This window comes from Cyrtonyx montezumae, unplaced genomic scaffold (genome assembly GCF_038088225.1).
Source record: "Cyrtonyx montezumae isolate F1298 unplaced genomic scaffold, pur_monq_1.0 scaffold_25, whole genome shotgun sequence".
In the NCBI taxonomy this organism is placed as follows: domain Eukaryota; kingdom Metazoa; phylum Chordata; class Aves; order Galliformes; family Odontophoridae; genus Cyrtonyx; species Cyrtonyx montezumae.
Genome location: NW_027071992.1, coordinates 8,148,505 through 8,172,227, shown reverse-complemented (window position 1 = coordinate 8,172,227; position 23,723 = coordinate 8,148,505). Strand labels below are relative to the sequence as shown.

The following is a 23,723-nucleotide window of genomic DNA, read 5'->3' as shown; positions in this document are numbered from 1 at the left end:
AGCGAAAACTGATGAAGTATAGATTTTTCATTTCCCCTTTACACCTTAAAGAATGAATCCTAGAAGTATAGTTACCGGGTGTTGAAAAGCTTTCTGCTACTTGTATGAGTATCAGTACAATGACATAATAAGAAATCAAAACATTTTCAAGAAAGTTATTTTCTTGAAATTAAAGAAAATCATAAAACTGAGGTTTAGTTACAGATGGACTTCATTTTCAGTGGTTATGTTTATTAAGCTAGTGAGAAGTGAAGAAAAATCTTTGCTGATTGTGCAGTAATTTCTAGCTAAATTCTCTGTCTAAAACCGAATCTGAATTGATCCAGTGTCCAGGAATGCTAGAACATTGAAATGTATTTGGAGTTTCCCTCTCAAAGCAAGAAAGTGAGCAGATTTTATTTTTTTTTCCCCATGTAAAATAAATGGAATTGGAAAAATGAATCTTTCTGTTCTGGGGCATCCTGAGTTTTCACAGCAGCAACACTAAAACTTTTTTATTAGCCAAACTTGAAGTCTTGTACAATTATTCCAAATGCAACCAGTCATGAGATATATATTTACAGAATAAAGTTATTTGTGACAAAGAACACTATTCTTTGCCTAAATAAACACATCCTTGATTATTCATACACTGTTGTGAGCAGGACTGGTGGTGCATATTTAGAAGTTTATATATTTTGTCTGGGACAGGTTTTTTCTTTGTTTTCTAAATTAAGGTTTACTTCAACAAATCATAGGAATTTTGTGAAGACAGGGTGAAAGCAGTTGAGGATAGTACATATTACACCATACGTTTGCTTTGCTTGCTATTGTTGATGCTTTCAGAAGAAAAAAGTGCGCTCTTGTACAGTTCAGTTTTAGTTACAAAAGAATGTCTTTTAATCAATCAAGACTATAAATCAGAGGGAGGTTTTAATAGAACAGTGGAGGTTAGATACGATTTTCCAATATTTTCTGTCAACCTTCCTCAAAGGTACCTTTTAAAAGTAGGATTTCAAACATAACCCTGACTCTTTTTTTTTTTTTTTTTTGTCTTTTTAAAATTCTCTTTAGATTCTTGGCAGCTACAGCAGAGGAAATTTAAGTACTGAGAAATTTGTAGAGGAAATAAAATCAATTGCCAGTAAGCCTACTGAAAAGCACTTCTTCAATGTCTCAGATGAATTGGCTCTTGTAACTATTGTTGAAGCACTTGGAGAAAGAATATTTGCCCTTGAAGGTAGGACATTATTTAAAATTTTACTTTATGCCTGCATTACTGCTGAAGCAGACACAAGACCACTTGCTTTTATCTTCCTTTGCAATGTATTGTTCTGCATAAAATGCATTAAGCAAGTGTATTTTAAGCTGATCGTAAAGATATTTTACAGTACACATCAAAATCATAGATAATAATTTGAATTATGTTCAAATGGATTAGAGCAGATGGAGACAGTAGCCTGGAAGGGTAAGAAGGGTCACTATAGTAACCATTACCATTTTACCCCTGGGTGAACTTGAACTCGCCTTCCGTTATGTAAAAGAGTGTTGCAAGAGCGTGTCCTAGACTGCCCCATGATCATGTGTTTGTCTGCCTTTGCCTTTAAATTCTCTTTATGGTTAGTTATTAACTACATGTATTAGTTTGCTGTACAAGTTAATGTATATTTGGTATATAGAACTGGCAAGATACATTTTTCACTTTGGAAATGTTTGTGATTGTCAGATTTCAGCAGAGAAAAGTCATCTCTTAATGTTTGCTCACATTCTCCATCCAAATTAGGCAAAACCATCAAACTCTGTTTGAAGTACGGTGCTGGTAATAGAAGACTGAACTTTATTAGTTATAAATGACAGTGGCCAACTCTGAAGGGCTTGGTGTCATACAAAGATAACATCCATCTGTTTGGGCTTATTTTTTTCAACATTCTAGCTTTCCAAGTAGCTAGAACAGTGTAGTTTTTAGCTGGAACAAAAGATATTATCGAGTTCAATGTCAAGAAAAATATAAATATAAGAAAATATTTTAAGGCTTTTTAAATTGGAGTTAATGTTTTTTTAGACATGTAGGTATTTTTTTAGTGTGTCGTTTAGTGTGAATTAAATATTTCTGTCTTCAGCTGACTGCTACTAAATATGTTTTTCCATTTTGTATATTCCCATATTTTTCCATTCCGGAGGATTTAATTTCCTCACTTATAAAACAAATTTATTTGAGACAATTTAAGCTCTCTAAAGACCAAAGTTTAGCTTACTGAAGCTTATCATGTACTTTAAAGTTTGTGGAATAGGAACTATTTTAAGTTTATGCTTGATAGGAAGAATACACTTCTTTCAGTTACAAAACAGTTATTCAAAGAGAAGTTGAAAATTTAGCCGTCAGTTTTTGAGACATGAGAAGAAACACTGTCTTCTATTATTAGAATAAAATCTGTTAATCACCTCTATAATATATAATGAAATTATAATGAAAATTTAGTAAACTGTTTTACTGGTCCGTGACATGACAAAGGATATAAGACACAAGAACACTGAAATTCTGGATATCAGTACATTTTGAGTGATAAGATTCAAGGATTCACAGTCTAGCACAACCCACTGAACAACCAGATGTCAGTAGAAGAGTCAGTGTCAGTTATTCTCCACCTTATCCCTTTCAGTGGTCAGTAGCCATTAGGTAGTGCCTGGCTGTCACATGAAACCCCAGCCTGGGCAAATAGAGTAATAAGCTGGCCTTAAACTTTCCCTTTAAGAAGGAATGCTTTATTTAGCAGGCTTTAACCCTTCAATTGACATTAGAAATTAGTAAACTACATTAGTAAATCAGTAAAGAAAATGCAAACCATTTAAACAAGTTTTGAACTCTAATTATACAATTGTAGTTATGAAGATGGAGAAGAATAGAACTACATGATTGAATAGCAGAAATGTTATATATTTATATGATAAATAGATGCCCTTTGGTAATGCAGTAATACCAGCTTATTACACCTCCTTTAAGTATCAGCATATTCTGCAATACTTCTTGATTTCAGTTTTAGTTTTCTGCAAAAGATGTAGAGGCAATTACAGCTTTGTATTTAGAAAAAAAAAAAAAAACTTACAAACTATTAGTATTCTTGTGCTTTGATGTATTTTTGCCTTACTTTCAAATATCATTTCAGATATACTTGGCTGTGTTACAAAAAAATACTTACACGAGCATCAAGAGAAAAGGTTAAAAATTAATATCCTTCATCCTGTTAGAGTTATAGATTACTCAGCCATGCCCAAAAAACTCCTTGATTTCCAAATCTTCGATAGGACTTCGCTCTGTTCCAAGATTTCTAAATAAGACCCCTATGAAATGAAACAGTTTTTACCTTCTCATCCACCCGTGGAAGTCTCAGAAACTGCTTCCTCTGTCTGCAAGGCAAATTAGAGTGAAAACTGAGATGAGATCTTAGTTTTAAGCCAAAATGTGATGGTACTGAATTGGGAAGAGTTTCAGTGAGTTTGTAAGAGCTTGAAGATGCTATAAATTCATTTTTCTTTATTCTTTAGATAAGGATTCTGGCCTCTCCCATAGCCTTTCAGGAACTATCCTAGTTTGCAACTTTTGCCAAGGATGCATTTGTGGTGAAGGGAAAGAAAAGCAGATTTCTTGGGACAGCGCAGTTCATTGGATGTGTGCATTGTGGAAGTTTAATTGACTTTATACAGTGTAGCTGAACTAATTTCTGTATATAACACGGAGGTCAGAGGAAACTTGATTCATGAAATTCTTTATCTGAATGTACTTAAAAGTCTTAGTCAAAATAGCCTCCTACTAGTGTAGGAATACATTTGATATTTTTCTGCTTGTAGATTTCTTGTTTTCATTTTGTTTTCTTTGCCTTAAAATAATAATAATAATAATAAACTGCAAAGGAAAATCTGGGGAGAGTTTAGCAATGAAATCCAACAAAAACTCAAACTTGACAGCCAGTGGATTTTTACACATAATCTTTTTCATATGCTTCTGTGTCTCATGGCATGTACTTCTCATTTTAACAACATTTTTGTATTTTGTCCGATCTTTAGGCAGGCACAAATATTTTTTCACAAAACATCGTTTATTAGATACTTGGCTGTTTAAAACTCAATGGAAAGTTAGATTAGGGGCCATTATCTAAGGAGAATTCAAAAGCGCTCATACTGACAGTACTGGCATCGTCTTCTGCCTGAACCTATGAGAGTCCTTTCTTTCTCAGTTCATTAATGAGCATCCTTCGTTGCATGATTAATGCTGTCACTGAAAAATACTGTTTATCAGCAAATGGGTAACTTAAAATCTGTATATTCAAAAACAGCCTTTTTTTTTTTCCACTTAGCAAAGCAGCTACATCCTGTGAAACATGCTAGTCCATGTTTGTATGTTGAACATTTTGTGTTTGAGATCATGTCTGCTTACTATGACTAGTCATAAATCCCAGCAATTAGTGAAGACATGCACAAGTGAGCAGTCTTTGGGGTTTAGCTGCTGAGTAGCAGAAGTTCATTGTTATTTAGTAGTCCTAATGCATGAAATTTGTGCAGCCATATCTTGCTATGCCTCAGCCTCATTCACTCTGTTTGAGGTTTGCCTCAGCACTCAGCTGGTAGCAAATTATCAGTTCTTCCTGGACAAGACTCAGAACAGAGATCATAGTTCCTTCTGCTTCCTGTTACGATCACATGTTCTCAAGGAGGAATCAATAAACAGAATATAGTTACTTCAGTTGTGATGCTTTTGTACCTGAGAGCAAAGGACCCTGCTGAAAGGCCACAAGATGTGACTACCTGAAAAGATATTGACAGTAGTACTAAATCACATGATACCTTTATTATTCAGTCACTTAAGAGAAATAGAAACATTTTCATTTGAATTTCTGGGAAGAATTATTGTTCCCAAGCCCTTCCCTAACACTTATGAATCTTGGATGGTTGTGATTTCCCTATGTTGTTTTTAACAAAGGTTCATACAAACATCAAATGTTTTGCATTAAAAGTTCTACTAGCTGCCTACAATTTTTTAGTTGCTTGAATATGTGGCCAGGGTTACATGGATGTGTTTTATTATTCACTTAGCTCAAGTGGAAAATGGCTTAACCATATTAATCAAACATTCCAAACATATTTAACATCAGTCTGAGGTCAAATCTCAGTTTTAGCCCAGAATTATTACTTGGACAAGTTCTGAGATATTATCTTAAGATGGAAATGGTTTCTTTCACTTAGTGGTAGCATTTAACACAAATCTTAATTTCTGTATTTATTGTGAAAATCGATTGCAAGCTATATTAGCAGACTAGTCTTATTAATTCTGTTATCCATTACTATCATAAAAGCATTTTAATTTCACTTCTCAGATTTACTTAGACTACAACTCATTTATTTTTAAAACTTCTTAAAAATCTTTTTTTTTTTTTCTGTTTAATAGCAACAACAGACCAACAAGCAGCCTCATTTGAAATGGAAATGTCACAAGCTGGTTTCAGTGCTCATTACTCCCAGGTAAACAAGCTGTCTGAAAAGAGAAGTTAGTTTACAAAGTATATTTTTGTTGGTAATGGCACAAATTTTGAAAAAGTATTCAGAATTCTTTCTGCAGTCCTTCTACTTGCTTGCTGTTGGATATTTCCACATTTCCTTTAATCTAGTATTTTGTAAAACATGAAGAAGGGTTTAAAATGAGAGAGAATATGTGTCTTATTCACACTGATTCTGAATATAGTGCTCCCATAGTATTTATCTACCAGGGAAATATTCCATAATATGTAAACTATAAAACCATTATCTATAAATATTAATATATGAATTGTGATTGTATTGTGTTGATGAAATTTAGACGGGAGATATTTGTGTAATAAATATTTCTGTAATTGATATGGTCTGAATTATTTGTAACACAACACATTGCTAGCTCTGTTAGTGTATTGAATACCTCAATTCTCAGGGGGTAAATACTTATGAAACAGGATGTCAAGATCCCTGGGAATATTTGTTAATAGAAGAAGTCATTCCCTGCATGTGTTATTTATTTTTGAAATTCAGAAAATACCCATGCTTAATGTACACAAATAAAATGGAAATTTAGCATAAGATCAAAGGAACTGGAAAGAGCTAGACTTTAAAGATGTGAAAAAGTAGTGGCAGTTGAAAAGAGCACAATAGGAAAGTAATTGAACTGAGCAGACTTTGAGTGATCCAAGACAAATGATATATGTAAGAAAACCTGTACAGCTTTGTTTGCAAGTCAGCATATCACAGGTAAAACAAAGAATAGAAGACATTTGGCAGGATGTAACATAAATACTACGTTGCAGAAATACTCTACATCCATTTGCACTCTGTGCACTATGAAATGTACATTATCCTTCAAATGATGTACTTTACCTTACATAAAGGTATTATCCTTATAGAGAGCCAAGGGAAGATATATGAGCTTATCTATTTGGTAGAGCATATGATTGAATTTACCATGAAACTGAACTGCTGTCATTAGAACCTCACTTCAGTAGTGGGTCCTCAATCCTTGACTTGTTGACAGACTCAGGGTTTTGGATGTCACTTTTATCTAGAAGACTGCCTTCATGCCTCCAGGCAAAGCATTTATCCTTGACAAAAGGTGTTTTTTAAATACTTACAAGTTCAGCATAGAACCTTTCAACTTTCTAAAAGTTCATCTTCGAGCTGCATTTAGATATACTTTATGACTAGCTTCACTAAATCTCTTCCATCTTTCTATCTTGTGTGTCATGATAAGCTAAAGTAGCAGGAGCTATATTTCAGTTTGTTACTTTTCCTGAATAGTCAGTGTTTTTTTAATTGTTTGTGTTCTTATCAAACAGTTTGAGACATCCTCTAATATGGGAGCCATAGTATATTAAGAAAAGCAGGGCTAAATCTGGTGTGCATACAGAAAGCATTGCCCAGCTAAGCAGTGTGATGAATGAAGGTCTAAAAAAGATTCACATTTGAAAAAGGCTTTTTGTTTTTCTCTACACAAGGATTGGGTTATGCTTGGAGCAGTTGGAGCATATGACTGGAATGGCACAGTGGTCATGGTGAAGGACAGTGATATTTCAATACCAAGTAATGACACTTTTCGTGACAGACATTCAGAAAAAATTGAACCCCTTGCAGCCTATCTAGGTAAGAAAGTCAGCCCATATTGTAATTTTTTTATTATATATAAAAATGCTTTTACAAGTCTCATTTACAAATATTCTCCATTACCTGGCATTCTAGGAGTCTTGGAAAATTTTAATGTATGATACATCTATTGTAGGATTTTTTTCTTGTTCTTTAAAAATAAATCAATCCAAAAGCTAGTCCAAGCATTTGTAGATCTAATTGTATCTAAACTTTTCTCCAATAGAGATCTCTGATTAGTTCAGAGATCTTGAAGATTCCCCTTGCACTCTTCTTAAGATTTTCTCTGCCTTCATAAAAAGCTTTATATAATATCCAATCTAAATCTTCTTTGCTTAAAATTGAGCTGTATTCTTTCACTTAGTGGACACTATAAGTTTGACAGCCAAAGACAATTTTCATTTCAACCTGCTATTTACAGGTTATTTCCCCTGTACCATCATCCTCTTATACTACCTATAAATGGCAAACAGTATATTATAAAAAATTTCTACTGAAGTTTAGACTTACCAGCCTATGAAACACATTTCATGACACACTGCTGCTCATGACTTTGAGCCTATAGACAAATACACCTTCTGCCCTTTTATTTGCCCCTGCTATTGTTCTTTAGCATATTTAAGAGTAAGCATCTGCTTGTAGAGCCAAGCCTTAAAAATCCTCTGAATCACAGCAAGTATATCTGATGCATTCTATGTATACTGGATCATGAATTCTTTTCTCTTCGTAGGCTATACTGTAAATTCAGCATCGACACCTGGAGGTGTTCTGTACATAGCAGGGCAGCCACGATACAATCATACTGGTCAAGTCATCATTTATAAAATGGAAGGAAGAGAGGTTCAAGTACTTCAGAGATTAAAAGGAGAACAAGTAAGTATGCTTTTGTTATTAACATATGAGTATGGCATAAGAAAGAGAAATAACAATTTTTGAAATGAAAAAACTCTGATACAGAAGAGCCTAATAGAACTGTAAGTTATAGTCAGAAAGATTACAAGATCAGAAACAAAAGTTAGGTAAATGCTCTGGTCTAATATGTAGCAGGAGGTAGAGTAGGAAGAGACCCTTGAATATCTACTGTGTGGAGAGTAAACCTTTGCTGACATAAAACTGGTCATAGCCATCTCTAGTTTGGCTATTTTTTATCCACTGCCTGGAAAAGGTATGTTATTGGCAAGAAACAGATGTGATAAACAATATTCTGTGAGGAAGCATTAGTTGGTATTGCACAAAATAGTGGATAGTTTATTGTACTGAGTAGCAGCTGTTCCTTCAGGAAAAAAATAATTTATAATTAGAGGTGGTAGTATAATATTATGTTTAAACAAGTTGAAAGTCCTGCTGATTCTAGTCTCTCTAGGCTGCAGTACAGTCTTTGTTCAGGACAAATCAAGTTATGAAAATTTCATCTTCTATAGCTGGCATCTGCATTTCAGCTAATCAGTCTTAGAAACTTTTAGAGTCAACAAAGGAAAGCAGGTGTTTTTCAGGTTTGAGTGATATGATCCATTTGAGGACAGTATCCAGCACTAGAAAGGGCCACTTTTCATGTTAAACATAAAGGAAACAAAGGGCGTCTAGCTTAGCTATAATGATAGATTCATCCCACACCTTGTGCCTAGACTATGAATGTATCCATCACTTTGGAAATAAGTAGGATAAGGGAAAATGATTTTAAACTAAAAGAGGGGATTTTAAAATTAGATGTTAGAAAGTGTTGTTGTTGTTTTTTTCACTCAGGAGGTGGTGAGGCACTAAAATAAGTTGCATTCAGGAGACACTGAAAGCCAGGTTGGATGGAGCCCTGGGCAATCTCATCTGGTGGGTGGCACTTCTGCCCACAGCTGGAGGTTGGAGATGTGTGACCTTTAAGGTCTCTTCTAACTCAAATCATTCTCTGATCCCTCTTTTTATTCTCCTGGCAAACCTAAGACCATCAGTTTTCTTCTATTTATTACTGTTGTGACTAGCTTCCCCAGGACAACTCTATTCAAACTCTGTCCGTCCTGAGGGGTACCAGTCCCCTTAGCAGGTAGGAGGCTCCATCTGAATTTCTCAAGCCCAACAAATTTGGATGAATCATTCTTAAGCAAAAAATGTGACAAAGAACCTTAAAGCAGAAAACAAGCTTCTAAGTCAAACTGACCAAAAGCCTCTTCTAGATAGCAAAGAAAATGTCTGCATAATGCTGACATTTGGCACTGTTGTAAACAACTCTAAGATAGGTCTCTGAATAGGAATTGTTGCATGATACTGCTGACTCTGCCTCTGATTTATACCTTTATGTTCCTGCAGATTGGCTCATACTTTGGAGGTGTTATTACCACAATTGACATCAACAGAGATTCATTTACAGACCTTCTCCTTGTTGGAGCTCCTACATATATGGGAACTGAAAAAGAGGAACAAGGGAAAGTATATGTCTATGCTCTGAACAAAGTAAGGATTTTATTTCTTGACCAGGAACAGAATTAGTTCCTTTCTGTCCTCTTATCCTTATTGTAATGAAATATGAGCTGGAAAAAAAAAAAAAAGAAAAAAAGACATTTTGGAAACTGAGAAACGTATTTTTGATAACAGAGAATGTACTACTGATTATATTTGGATGTTTTCTTCTCAAACCTTTATTTCTCCCTTTTACTCTAGCATAGTACTTTGTATAGATAAACACTATATTCTCTAAACCACGATATAACATAGATGCAAATTTATGAGGTTAATTTTTCTGTCATATTTTCTTTTTGCTGTTATGCATTTGGGAAATGTAAGGCTCATTCATTCTAAAAATGTCTGTTCCAATGTTTTTGTGCCTCCTCAACTTAGGTCTAAGCCCCATACATTCAACAGCTTTTTAATATGTCACATCTAGATTGAGGATGACCTCAGATACGCTTGATTTTATTCATTTGATAAGTCCCTCTTTCCAAATTTCTCTATATTTTTTTCTTCTTTTTCCCCTTTTTTAGTCCAGCATTACAGCATATTGTAATAAGAGTTATCAAAATAGGTCCTAGAAATAGTGGTCTCCTAAAATGCCATGGCAGAAAAAGGTCCAAAAAGACTGTATCTATTTGACAAATAGCTCTTCCAATTTCTACATGTGTGTTGCCAACAACAGATTGAAGGTGAATAACATTGGCTAGAAAACAAGAATTCAGTGTCCTCTAATTGCAAGTGTTTGAAATTTGTTTTTCCTGTTGTTACTACTTTGGTTACTCTTCAAACAAAGGAGGTGCATAAACTGCTTGATTTTACTAATCGTTTAACTTCTGGGGCTAATCTCTTTGAAAGATTGGCTACATATGCTGTATCTGTGGTTTTGGTCTAAGATTCATGTGCACTGGATGCTGTTGGCCAGAAGAGTACAGGGCCATGTGAGGGCATGGAGTTTGGGTGTGCTGAGGACAGAATTCAATCTATTTAAGAGAAATTCTTTTTTTTTTTTTCTTGGAATGACAGTATTTCCATCTGTGATTCCACTAAAACTTGGCTTACTTCTCAAATTAAGAGACTGCTTTGAAAAGAAATCTTTTTACTATGTTGAGAATGAAGTGGATTACTTACTGTAACATCTTATTGCTGTTACAAAACTGTGCTTTCTTATAAATGTGTGACTTAGGCATATATGTATAACATAAGCAGATGCAGAAATGAGGGAGCAAGATTATCTTTCATACCCCCTGCTTAAAAACATTATAATTACAGAATCAGTTTCTACAGTGAACTCAGTCATTATGAATAGTATATAATCGTTTCATTTAATTTGTCAGTTTGTCTTTTGCGCAGGAGCTCTTTAAAACCTGCATCACTAAAATGTTTGTGGAAATTCACTGAATCTGTTCTTTCATAGACAAAGTTTGAGTATCAGATGAGTCTCGAACCTATAAAACAAACATGCTGCTCACCATTAAAACATGACACCTGCAAAGTTCTTAAGAATGAACCCTGCGGAGCACGCTTTGGGACTGCAATTGCTGCAGTGAAGGACCTCAACCTTGATGGGTATAACGACATTGTAATAGGGTCTCCCTTAGAGGATGATCATCGGGGAGCTGTTTATATTTATCATGGCCATGGCAACACAATCAGTAAAAAATATACACAGGTATGAGGTAAAACTTTACAGGTTGTTTGCTTCTGTAAGTCTGTGTAGGACAATTCCCATTTACGCATGTTTTTCCAACATGGAATCAAACTGTGACTTCACCTGTCATGACAGTTTCTTTTTTTAAATGTTCAGTACTTCTAAACTCAGTTTAATGTAGCCAAATTTGACTCTAATGTTGTTAGAAGATATACTTACATGTTTTTATTAGAAACCTCCTGGTATATTCTGTACAGCCAGAAAAAGTAGATATTTTGTAATTCTGAATATTTATAGCGTATTTGTTACTATGGTAACCTTTTTAAGGGCTATTATAAAGAAAACATAATAGATTTAAAGAGTTTAAAAGCCATATAACTGCCAATAAAGGCATGTTGTATGTTCCCATGAAATCCATCAATATGCACTGTATAAACCTCTTAATGCTTTTCACAGCGTATTGCATCCGGAGGAGATGGGGAGAAAGTGAAATTTTTTGGCCAGTCTGTGCATGGAGAAATGGATTTAAATGATGATGGTCTGATTGATGTCACTATTGGAGGCCTTGGTGGGGCTGCCCTCTTCTGGTATGGATATTCACAGCAGCTGTCAGGCTAGAAAATAAACATTTATCTTGTGATGCCTATGTAACTTTAGTTGCACTACAGTTTGGACTGTTTTGAGAATACTGATTTTGTACTGGTTTCATCCCATACTTTGACACTGGATGCGACTCCTCATATTTTCATGTGTCTCTGTAAGTAGTATAAAACTCACTAGATAGTAGTAATGAATATAGGAATGTTGTAGGGTCTTCACATTTGGTGCTTGCTATTCTCAAGGAGCATGTTCAGAATAGAAACTGATTCCACTTGTGGAACAAAGTAAAATAAGGGAGTTGTAGGAATCATTTTCCTTTATAGTGTATATTGTTTTATTAGCAATTTGAAGGATAGGTTCAAATGTAGGGGTATCACTAAGACAGTGCAACTCACTTGACCTCCTACTGATAAAGCTCTAGTTTTATTAAGAAGAATACTGTCTGGTGAATACTGTACTTGTTTGTTTGATAAAAGATCAGAATTCCAATGGAATAATGAGCAATATATATTGAAGGAATAAGAGTAATATGAAAAAATGAGAAAACATACGATTTCTCATTTCTAAACCACAGATAAAACTATTTCACAATTCTTTTTCTGGTAAAGCAATTGCTAGTCCAGCTCCATGTCCTGTTGTCCCCTCTGACTTACCATCTTGTTGGACAGGTCTTGCTTACCATCCTCAAACTGCCATATTTCCTTGTGTTCATCTGCTGACTTGTCTTAGTAAATGTTGATGTGTCAGTGGATTCATTTGCTGTCTTTCTCCAGTATTTCACCCTTTAGCAAAAATGCATACAACATTAGAGTGTAACACTGATCACCTAAAAGTTGTAGATTTTCTGAGAATCTCTTCCATTTCACAGCTTATAGAAGACTCCTTAGTGAAGTCATTTTTCTGTTTGTTTTCCTGACTAATAACTTTTGCAACCTGACACAGAAGGATATCACAGAAATTTTTAATCTTCTTTAAATACATTCAGTTATACTGTTTCACACTTAATTCCTTCTCTGCCCTTTTCCTTGTTAATATTATTTTTGCCCGATGCTCTGCAGAGTTAATAAGACAGCTTTCAGAAAGGAAAGGAATGCATCAAAATCTTTGTAGTATCAGGATCTGAAACCATACAATAATTAGTATTAATCACAGACGTTATGAGCTATGATTCGTATTCTCCCATGAAAAACAAAATCAGACGTTAGATTTGATATCATAACATTTCATGATTAATAATTTCTGTCTTCAGTTTTGGTTGCATTTTCCAACTTTTATCTAGGATCATGATTATCAAGTTCTTTGTTCTTATAAAAGCTGGTATCTTCCATAACCAATCTTTTCTACAGTAGAACACAAAATACAGAATCATTAAGACTGTAAAGATTTGTCCCAGGAAGAACTGCTATGTTCTGCAAGTTTGTCACTGTTTTGGTACAATGGATATCTAATCTATTTTAAGTCCTGATAGTATTAAAAGAATCTTTCTCTCTTCCAATTTGGCCTTCAATGCTTACAGCAGTTTATTATTATTACTGTAATTTATTGCTCTGTCAGCACTGGATTGCAGTCATCAGTTTATGTGTGGGAATATCAGAAGACTTTTCCAAAGATTACTTGAAATACATTTTTGATGAACAGGGATGCCACATAAATTCAATTTATTCTCAGTGAGTTGTGATAAAGGCTCCATGAACAGGCCAGCAGTGCTTAGCCAGTTCTTATAACCATCATCAGTGTGAGGTAAAGCAGAATTTTTCTTAAAATTCATTCATGTAGACTGCAGTTAATAGTGTTGCTACATAGGGGAATATGCATGGGAGACAAGCATATTTTTTCATATGGAAAAGTTTGGCTTTCTCTTTGGGCAGGAGTAGCACAGGCTGAACAGTCCCACTGCTCACTGCTCTCCTTCCAAATGTTTGTGCAGCCGTGCAGTGAACTAGCTCAGGATCTCATCCAGCTGGGACAAAAGTCACCCGGTCCCCTCTCACCCTTTATTTTCCTTGTTCATTTTTTAACTTTGACCTGCTCCTCAGTCTGGCCACCATGCAGCTGCATCAAAGCTTTTGGTGTTTAAAGTGACCCAGGGTGCATGCAGGATGGGGAAAAGGCAGAGCTCCTCTACGAGAGGCGACCATGAGGAGAAAGTAAGAGGAAGAACTGCCCACCTCTTCCCAGGGCCTGGGACCTGCAGGCCGGTGGACATACCTCCTGCCTTTTTCCTTCAAGCCATCTAACCTTTTTACACAACTCTTGCCACCCCTGCATTTTCTGAGTACAATGTTCACCCGCTTATTCACTGTCATGTCTAGCTCAAAAAATCTGGAACAAAAAAATAAAGCTATTCTGACATTTTCTCCTGATTTATTACTCTAGCATATTCTGTACTGAGGCCAAACAGGAAAAGATCCAAAGCAAAGGTTGAGGCATTGCAGGGGATGGCGGTAAAGGGGCGTTAAAAGTGGGAAAAAATGGTAGTAAACCCCAGCCTTTTTATCTACCCACAAATTGAAAAATGACACGCTACCCTCTAGCCCTTGTATAATAATTTGTTTGTCTGAGGTTGCCCTAAAGAATCAGTCTGAGTCTTCAGTCTCTTGTGAAATGGGATCAGCTCTTTAGAATTGCTTAAATGCTTTTTTGAGATGCTTCCTTTCATCTGGTATCTGATCTGAAACAAGTACAGCACTATGGAGAAACCCTATGACCTTTTCCTCTTTAATATGTTGTTTATTGACAATATGCATTAAGAGTATAGTTAATTTGTTTTTACTACAATATGTGTGTATTTCAGTACTCTGTTGCAAATTTTGTATGTTCCTTCTTAAGAATTAAAAAAAAAAAAAGGTTGTTGACGTTATCTTCAAGGTGCTAACATGTTTTTGTTTTATTTTTGTTAAGGTCTCGTGATGTGGCTGAAGTAAATGTTTCTATGCAGTTTATGCCCAAAAGTATCAATATCCAACAGCAAAACTGTCAGATAAACAAAAGAAAAACAATATGCATAAATGCCACCATTTGTTTTAAGACCAGGCTGAAGTCAAAGGAAGATATATTTGAATCCAGTAAGTAGGAAAGTTCTGAGATATGTTACACAACTGTTATGTGCAACTTAGTCTCTATTTTTTTTAAAGAGATTGTAAAAAAAAAAAAAAAAAAAAACTCTAACAGTAAAATCATAGAGAATATTAATCTCCACTTCCTTTGCAGGTCTACAGTACTGGATTACTCTTGATGCACAAAGACAAATATCTCGAAGCTTGTTCACAGAAACCCATGAGAGGAAAATGCAAAAAAATATAACTATCAAAGGGTCAGAATGTATTAAGCATAACTTCTACATGTTGGCAAGTAAATCATTTAAAGTGGCTATATTTTTCTCTAGTTGACACTGTAATAATCCAGATGTATTCCATTAATTGTAAAATTGGACCAGAATTAATCATAAAACTGTGTATAAAATGCATTTACTGTTTAGATATTTTTATATGCACATACATATAAGTTATTTCATTTTAAAATGTTCTATTTACATTTGTCTCTTTGGTATGGCTCTGTCTTAGAAAAGAGCACAACATATTTAAGTTGAATTAAGCAACTGTCATAGTTAATAGTTCTAGTGCATTCATAACAGCAGGAGCACATGGGCTATACGTTTAATTTGACTATTGGTGCCATTTCTTCTAATAAAACTGTAATCAAAAGCACCCAAATTAGGTTTGGGAATAGGGAATACTAATTGACTATAAAAGCAGAAACATAATTAGTGACTACAGGAATGAAATTGACCAGATTATAACTAATGTGCAGAGTGAATTGAGTGTTTATTGCAAGCTTCCCACATTTTAAATGTTTAGCAACTTCACAGTTGTATCATACTTCAAAACTAACAATAAATAGCAGCTAACATTTGCTTCAGCGTGCAGTATATTTCTTAGCAACAACTTCAGTTTGACTTCACCAAAGATCATAGCAGTGTTGTTTGTCTTACTGATCCTTGAAGCACAGCTGAAAAGGAAAGTCTACCAACTGACATTTCTGAGATATTCTTAAATGAGACTGTGATGGAAATGCTCTTGCTATGTGACATTTTTATGACAATGACATACACAGAAGCATTAGTTGGTATTTATAAGGAATCAAATGCTTCTCCAGGAGGAATGGTGACAGCGTAACTGAAAAATATTTTATCTCAGCCTTCTTCTTTTCTTTTTTTTTTTTAATATCCTCCTTAACTCGCTTAGGTATTAAAATTAATGTCCATAACAGTAATTTTATTTTCTTTATCATGTAGGACAAACCTGACTTTCAGGACTCTGTAAAGGTTTTGCTGGAGTTTAATTTCTCTGATCCAGAGAGTGGACCTGTTCTTGACAGCAACCTGCCAAATTCAGTATCTGAATATGTAAGTCAGCAAAATTCTGTATTAATAAGAAAAATATTTATGGTACAACTCACAGACCACACAAGACCTGAAAGTATTGTTCACAAATTGACTAAAGAGAGAGAGTTTTTAAGCCCATCCAATAGATATGTCTTTTAAATACCTGTTTAAGTGTGAAGAACTCAATTAAGTGTGTTTGGGAACCAGTCTAGGAATCCCTAGCTTTAAAGCTTTCCAGAGCTAAATGAAGGTGGTGAGTGATGGGACTGCTTCTTTTTTTTTTTTTCTTTCAGGGAAATATTAGTTGTATATTTTAGTGGTTCTTGGCATCATTCATGCTTTTACTTTTGCTTATTTTTCTAACTTAGATGAATCACTTATAAGGGAATGATGAGGAAATTTTTGTTTCACCTGGCCCTTTAAAAAACTGTCATAGATTCATAGAACAGCTTGGGTTGGAGGAAATATTAAAGATTATCTAATTCCAGTCCCCTTGCTCTAAGTAAAGCTACCCCCTACTAGCTCAGGCTGCCCAGGGCCCTATCCAATCTGGCCTTGAGTACCTCCAGGGATGGGGCACCCACAGCTTCTCTGGGTAGCCTGTGCCAGTGCCTCACCATGCTTGCAGTTAAGAATTTCTTTCTAATATATAACCTAAATTTTGCCTCTTTTATTTATAAAAGCCATTTCCCCTGGTCCTAATACTGTCAGATCATGTAAAAAGTTGATTCCCCTCCTGTTTATTAGCTACCTTCAAGTACTGGAATACTGCAATGAAGTCTCCCTGGAGCCTCTCTTCTCCAAGATAATATTGACATGTTAAACTGTTTAATATTAGGGAATGCTATTTTGATTGTCTGACAGGAGATCATGTATAAGACTAGATGAAGATTTAAAATGCAAGTTTTTAATTTTAATAATCAATATAATAAAATTGAGAATAAAAATACTATTGTTGCAGATTCCTTTCACAAAAGATTGTGGAGCCAAAAATAAATGCATTTCAGATCTTGTTCTGAATGTAAAAGCAAGCATAGCTGGAGACAGGTAACTACACTGGGTTTATTGTATTGCTTGATAACTGTACAGAATTTGTATGTAAAATATAAAATCTTTAGACTGATAAGTTAATGCTGTGCCATAATTTCCAAAACAGAAACAATAGAGTCTGGACACTAAAATATATTTCTTTTTTTTTTCTTGAGAATATATTCAAAAGTTAAGATGTCCAATGGTAATACTTTATTTTACAGCTCTTCTCCATTCATTGTCAAGTCACGCAATGATAGGTTCACCATCCAGCTCTCTATCAAGAACAAAAAAGACAGTGCCTATAATACTAGAGCTTTGGTTCAGTATTCTCCAAATATTATTTTTGCTGGCATTGAGGTAGGAATTTTTTACATTCATCACATTTATCATAATTTATATTACTACACATATCTAAGGAAGTCTTTGTATTAAGACTTAATTTCAGTGCTATAACATCATATTGATTGATTGGAAAAGATTCAGTGGAAGAGCTATCCTTGCTTATACTTCCGTAGGAATGTATTTGTTTTGAATTAAGCCAACTTTGGTGTATCATCTGTAAATGGCTGATGGATTTCACAATGCTACTTTGATAGTAAGCAGCTGCATACCGGATAAATATCAGAACAATCAATCACCACTTCAGATCTATCTGAATGTATTATGCATATATATAATACATACCTATCTATGCAGAAATGCCTCATTATTTATCAAAAAGTCCACTGTCACTCCAGATTACTCCTTTTGCATAGAAGCACTCTCTTTGTAGCTTTGCAGATTAGTGCCTGTTCAAATGGCATCTCCAAAGCAGCTGTGTTTCTGCATGGCCCCCTGCTGCCATCTGTCACACAACAACAAAATATAATGGAATATGGGCAGAAAGGTTCGACTGGTACTCCCATCCCACCCACACACTGTGGGCCAACATAATAAAGTAGGAAGATTAATTTTTGGTGCAGCCCTTGAATATATATGCTTAGTCAGAATTTAAAGAGTTTACACGAGATAATGATTTCACATTCTTCTTTGTTTAGGATATACAGAAAGATAGTTGTGAGTCTAATCACAACATCACCTGCAAAGTGGGGTATCCATTTCTAAAACCTGAAGATGAGGTAAGAAGTTTACCTACCTTAAAGACTTAATTCTTACTTATTGTGGTAAGACCTGGCTTTTTTTTTTTTTTTTTTTGTCTAGAGTTCACTCACTCTTGCAGCCAAATCAGTGCACTGAGGCTAACAGTAAAAAATCAGATTTTTGGTACTTGTGAAGTTAGCTGTGGTATGTGAGGAAGTAAAAACTGTATATACACTGCCATCAGTGATATTGACAGAAGGCAAGTGGAACACCTGACTAGAAAGGTCTGTTTCCACGCACACAGAATATTACTTTAGGTATGTTGTAGAAAATAAACTGGTAAGAAGTCATAAAATCATCATGGAATCATAAAATGGCTTGGGTTGGAAGGGATCTTTATTATCTAGTGCAAACTTCCCTTCTCTGAGCAGATCTCCACCCCACCAGCTCAGGCTTCCCAGGGCCCCATCCAACCAGGCCTTGAGTGCCTCCAGGGATGGGGCACCCTCAGTTTCTCTGTGTAACCTCTTCCATTGTCTCACCACACTCATAGTGATAAGAATTTCTTCCTAATATATAAGCCAGTTTTACCTCTTTCAGTTCAAAGCCATTTCCCCTGGTCCTATCACTATCAGATCATGTAAAAAGTAGGTATCTCTCCTGTATATGTGTTCTCTTCAAGGAAAATACTGGAAGGCCACAATGAGGTCTCCCCAGAGATTTCTCTTATCCAAGCTAATCAATCCCAGCTCCTTCAACCATTCTTCATTGGTGAAGTTCTCCAGCCCTCACATAATTTCATGGCCCTCCGTTGGAGTTGCTCCAATGGCTGCACATCCATCTTGTGCTGGTGGTGGCAGGCTAGGCATCATACTCCAGATGAGTACTTACAAGTTACAATCTCCTCCCTGTCCCTGTTGACTACCTCTCTTTTGATGCAGGCCAGTATACTGTTGGCCTTCCAGCCACAAGCAAATGCTGCTGGCTTACATCCAGCTTTTTGTCCACCAAGTCCTTTGCTGGGCTGCTCTCAAGGACTTATTCTCCCAGGCTGTACTCATATCCGGGATTACCCCTACCCAGGTGCAACACCTTGCACTTGGCCTTGTTGGACCTTAGTCTGTTCGTGTGCCCATTTTTCAAGCATTTCCAGGTCCCTTTGGATGGGAATCCCTTCCTTCTTTTATGTCAACTGCACCACTTAGCTTGGTGTTGTCTGCAAACACCATTGAAGTTACTGAAGTTACACTGAATCCCACCACCTATGTGGGATCTATGATAACAATACTGAAGAGTACTGAATCTAAGAATTAAACACGTGGGGGGACATCATTCACTTCCAGCTTTCACCTGGATATAGAGCCATTGACCACAGTTCTCTGGCCATCCAGTCAACTCTTTTTCTACCAGGTAGTCCACCCCTCAAATCTACATTTCTCCAATTTAAAGATGAAAATGTCCATGTCAAAGGTCTTCCACAAGTCTAAGTAGACAACAACAGTTGCCATTCCTTCTTCCATTCATTCCATCTCTCAATCACAAAAGGACACCATATTGGTCAGGCATAATCTGCCCTTGCTGGCTGTCTCAGATCACTTCCTCATCTCACATGTGCCTTAACATCTCTTCCAGGATGTTCCTTGATCTTCCCAGGCACAGGGAGTTGACTCACCAGACTGTAGTTTCCCAGAACTTCTATTCTCCATATCCCCTCTGAGTCTTCTTTTTTTCAAGGCTAAACAGACCCAGTTTGCTCAGCCTTTCCTCATAAGAGAAGTGTTCCATGCCCTTTATCATCTTTGTAGCCCTCCACTGGACTCTTTTGAGGAGATCCCTGTTGTTTTTGTACCAGGAAGTCAAGAACTGGAAACAGTACTCCAGGTGAGGCCTCACCAGGGCAGAGTAGAGGAGGAAGATCACCTCCCTTGACCTGCTGTCCAAATTCTTTTTAATGCTCCCCAGGAAATCATTGGCCTTCTTGGTCACCAGGGCACACTGCTGGCTCATGGCCAACCTGTCATCCACCAAGACACCCAGGTCCCTCTCCGCAGAGCTCCTCTCCAGCAGCTCATCCCCCAAGCTGTACCAGTGCATGTGGTTATTCCTCCCTAGGTGCAAGACTCTAAACTTGTTCCTGTTAAACCTCATCTGATTCCTTTCTGCCCAACTCTCCAGCCTGACCAGGTTGCAACAGCCTTCTGACAGCACAATCTTCTGTCATGTCAGCCATTCCTCCCAGCTTTGTATTGTCAGCAAACTTGCTGAGGGTAGACTCTATCCCCTCATCAAGGTCATTGATGAAGGTGTTGAACAGGACCAGCACCAACCTCTGAGGAACACTGCTAAGTACAGGCCTCCAACTGCACTCTGTGTCACTGATCACAACCCTCTGAGCTCTGCCAGTCAGCCAGTTCTCAACCCACCTCACCATCCACTCATCTATACCACACCTCCTCAACTTTGTTACAAGGATGCTGTGGGAGATAGTGTCAAATGCCTTGCTGAAATCAAGGTTGACTACATCCACTGCTCTACTCCCACCCACCAGAAATCATAGAATCACCAAGGTTGGAAAGGCATCTAAGACCATCCAGTTCAACTGTCCAGCTATCACCAATAATTCCCACTAAACCATGTCCCTCAGTACATCATCTAAAACTTTCTTGAACACCACCAGGGACAGTGACTTCACCATCTCCCTGAGCAGCCCATTCAAGTCAACAACCACTGTCTCAGACAAGAAGCATTTCCTAACATCCAACCTGAATCTCCCCTGCTGCAACTTAAGGCCATTCTCTCTAGTCATAGTTACATGTTAGAAGAGGTCAACCCCTACCTCACCACAACCTCCCTTCAGGTAGCTGTAGAAAGTGATAAGGTCAGCCCCGTGCCTCCTCTTCTACAGACTGAAAAATCCCATTTTCCTCAGTAGCTCCTCATAAGACTTGTGCTCCAGACCTCTTACCAGCTTCACTGCCCTTGTCTGAACGCACTCCAGGGCGTTAATGTCTTTCTTGTAGTGAGGGGCCCTGAACTGAACACAGTACTTGAGGTGCAGGTGTTGGACTCAATGATTCCTTGAGGTCTCTTCCAACCCCTACAATCCTGTGATTCTGTGCAGCCTCACTAGCACCAAATACAGAGGGATGATCACTTCCCTGTTCCTGATGGCAACACTATTTCTGATACAAGCCAGGATGCTGTTGGTTTTCTCAGTTACTTGGGCACACTGCTGGCTCATGTTCAGCTGAGCATCAACCAATACCCCTAGATCTGCTTCCTCTACACGGTCTTCCAGCCACTCTGTCCAAAGCCTGCAGTGTTGCCTGGGGGCCGTTGTAGCCAAAGTACAGAACTCAGCACTTGGTTTTGTTGAACTTCATCCCATTGGCCTCAGCCCAATGAATACTCAGTCAAAGAACTGACTGAGTACCTCTACCTGTTATTGCATGTCTGCTGTTGCCATCTCTCCTTTCTCATTTATCAGGGACTGCACTCTCTTCTGCCTTTCTTTTCTGACCTGTGTACCTGTAGAATCCCTTGTTACTTTACACATCACTTCACAAGTTCAGTTCCATCTGCCTCATGGCTTTCCTAATCCAATCTCTGTCAGTCTGATGGCATTTTGTATTCCTCCCAGGCCACTCGTCCCTGCTTTCACTACCTGTACTTTTCCTTTTTATCTTTAATTTTGACCAGCAGATCCTTGTTCAGCCATGCTGGTTTCCTGCCTCCTGTGCTTGATTTCTTATACTGGTAGATGGGGATCCCTTTTGCTCTTAGAAAGGCTTCCTTAAAGAACTTCTGGCTCTGTTATGTTCCTGTGTCCCTAAGGACAGTTTCCCATCAGGTACCATCCAGTAATTTCTTAAGCAGAGAGAAGTTTGCACTTCTGAAGTTTATATATCTTTCTAATACACCATGTGATAAGATTTACTGAGGCTTCTTGGCTTTTAAAATTTTGAGGCTACTGTTTAATAAATGATAACTTTTAGATTTCTCTCTGCATTGGAGGAAAAATTAAAAAAAAAATTCCTTCATAGAAAAAGGTTAAAGTATGACTAAAGATCCCACAGATAAACGTAGCATAATTTTACTCATTTTTCTTCTGCCCGAACTTTATTAATATACTTTTCTTTCCTTTTTTTTTTTTTCTTTAAATATATTTACTGTATTTCTCCAAACAGATTTCCTTCAAAATATCCTTCCAATTCAATGCATCGTATCTCCTGGAAAATGCCACTGTTGATGTATATGCTACAAGGTTAGTGGCAATCTTTGCTTGTGTACACTGTGACTTTTTTAGAGTGCTGTACAACTGTTTTCATGGAAAAACAAGGATGTATTTTTGAAATGTAGAAGTGGCTGAACAACCTATAGAGCAGGCAGCTTTACAGATGAACTTGGTTCTGCAGTAGACTGAGTAGTCTAAATAAGAAGCTTCTTGTCTCTACATCCTATGAGCCACAAGTGAGTCAGAACCCACAGCAAATTTACCTTCAGAAAAGGTTTATTTTCTTACAGACTTGCCATATCTGTTATCATAAATTTATCATAAGTTTATACAAAATGTCTTGCCCTCAAGGAGCAAGGAAATTGAGGATGTTTTTTGTGATAGAACTGAATGAGTCAAAGAGATGAAAATGCCCTTAGTGTTTGCTCTTCCTGCAAAATACAGAGGTGGTGTGAAAATATTGGTCCTTATTTGTTCCATTTCCATCCAGTCAGCAATCTGTAATTTCAATAAAGATGCATCTCTGAGCTGGGTCTGGTGCAGGACTTCCCTCTTTTTTAACTGAAAATAGTCGTCTGAAGTTTATTTAGAGGATAGTAATTGACTGGAAATGGTTGGTAGGTTTTCATAATGAGAACTGTGTGTGTTTCAGTTTCTTCATATCTCTTGCCCCTTAGTAGCCCTCTTACATGTGCAGATGAGTATCACAGTCTGACATGAGTGGCATATGTTTTATTTCAGTGACAGTGAAGAACCACCTGAGACCTTGAAAGACAACAGAGGACAAGTTACAATTCCTGTAAAATACGAAGTAGGATTAATATTTGTAAGGTATTCATACTTCATTGTGCTTCTGTTCGTTAGCATAGTAAATAACAGGTGTTCAAATAGAATATAGCATTGTTTGTTTTTGAGCTGTGCTCAATCTCTACAAATGACAACTTCCAGTCTCATGAAAAGGAAGCACAAGCTTCACTGTAAAGAATAGTTATATGAAGTGATAACAACAGTGATTACTACATTTTGCTGTAGCTTCTGTATATCAATTTACATTTGATTTTCAGTTTGCAAGTACAACTTTTGGTGATTCTTTTTCTTTGCCCTACTCATTCAAAGGCATTTCAGGTACAAAGGAAAACAAACACGGACAGACACAAGTTCATATCACTGTA

The 23,723-nt window shown here is 36.7% G+C and overlaps 1 protein-coding gene across 2 annotated transcripts in view; it reads left to right on the top strand.

The window, feature by feature from the left end:
- The window catches only part of ITGA1 (integrin subunit alpha 1), a 318,815-nt gene that overhangs the window by 39,901 nt on the left and 255,191 nt on the right, over nucleotides 1–23,723 (top strand). For both annotated transcript variants that reach the window (XR_010622425.1, XM_065739886.1), the window contains exons 9-23: nucleotides 1,054–1,219; nucleotides 5,420–5,493; nucleotides 6,990–7,134; nucleotides 7,865–8,007; nucleotides 9,433–9,576; nucleotides 10,988–11,242; nucleotides 11,678–11,808; nucleotides 14,723–14,886; nucleotides 15,032–15,168; nucleotides 16,116–16,226; nucleotides 17,167–17,252; nucleotides 17,459–17,594; nucleotides 18,275–18,355; nucleotides 22,505–22,581; nucleotides 23,293–23,382. Coding sequence is in view for 1 of the 2 variants with exons in the window: in XM_065739886.1 (XP_065595958.1) it covers nucleotides 1,054–1,219; nucleotides 5,420–5,493; nucleotides 6,990–7,134; nucleotides 7,865–8,007; nucleotides 9,433–9,576; nucleotides 10,988–11,242; nucleotides 11,678–11,808; nucleotides 14,723–14,886; nucleotides 15,032–15,168; nucleotides 16,116–16,226; nucleotides 17,167–17,252; nucleotides 17,459–17,594; nucleotides 18,275–18,355; nucleotides 22,505–22,581; nucleotides 23,293–23,382 (1,940 nt within the window). In the remaining variant the exon portion in view is untranslated. The remainder of the gene's footprint in view (nucleotides 1–1,053; nucleotides 1,220–5,419; nucleotides 5,494–6,989; nucleotides 7,135–7,864; nucleotides 8,008–9,432; nucleotides 9,577–10,987; nucleotides 11,243–11,677; nucleotides 11,809–14,722; nucleotides 14,887–15,031; nucleotides 15,169–16,115; nucleotides 16,227–17,166; nucleotides 17,253–17,458; nucleotides 17,595–18,274; nucleotides 18,356–22,504; nucleotides 22,582–23,292; nucleotides 23,383–23,723) is intronic.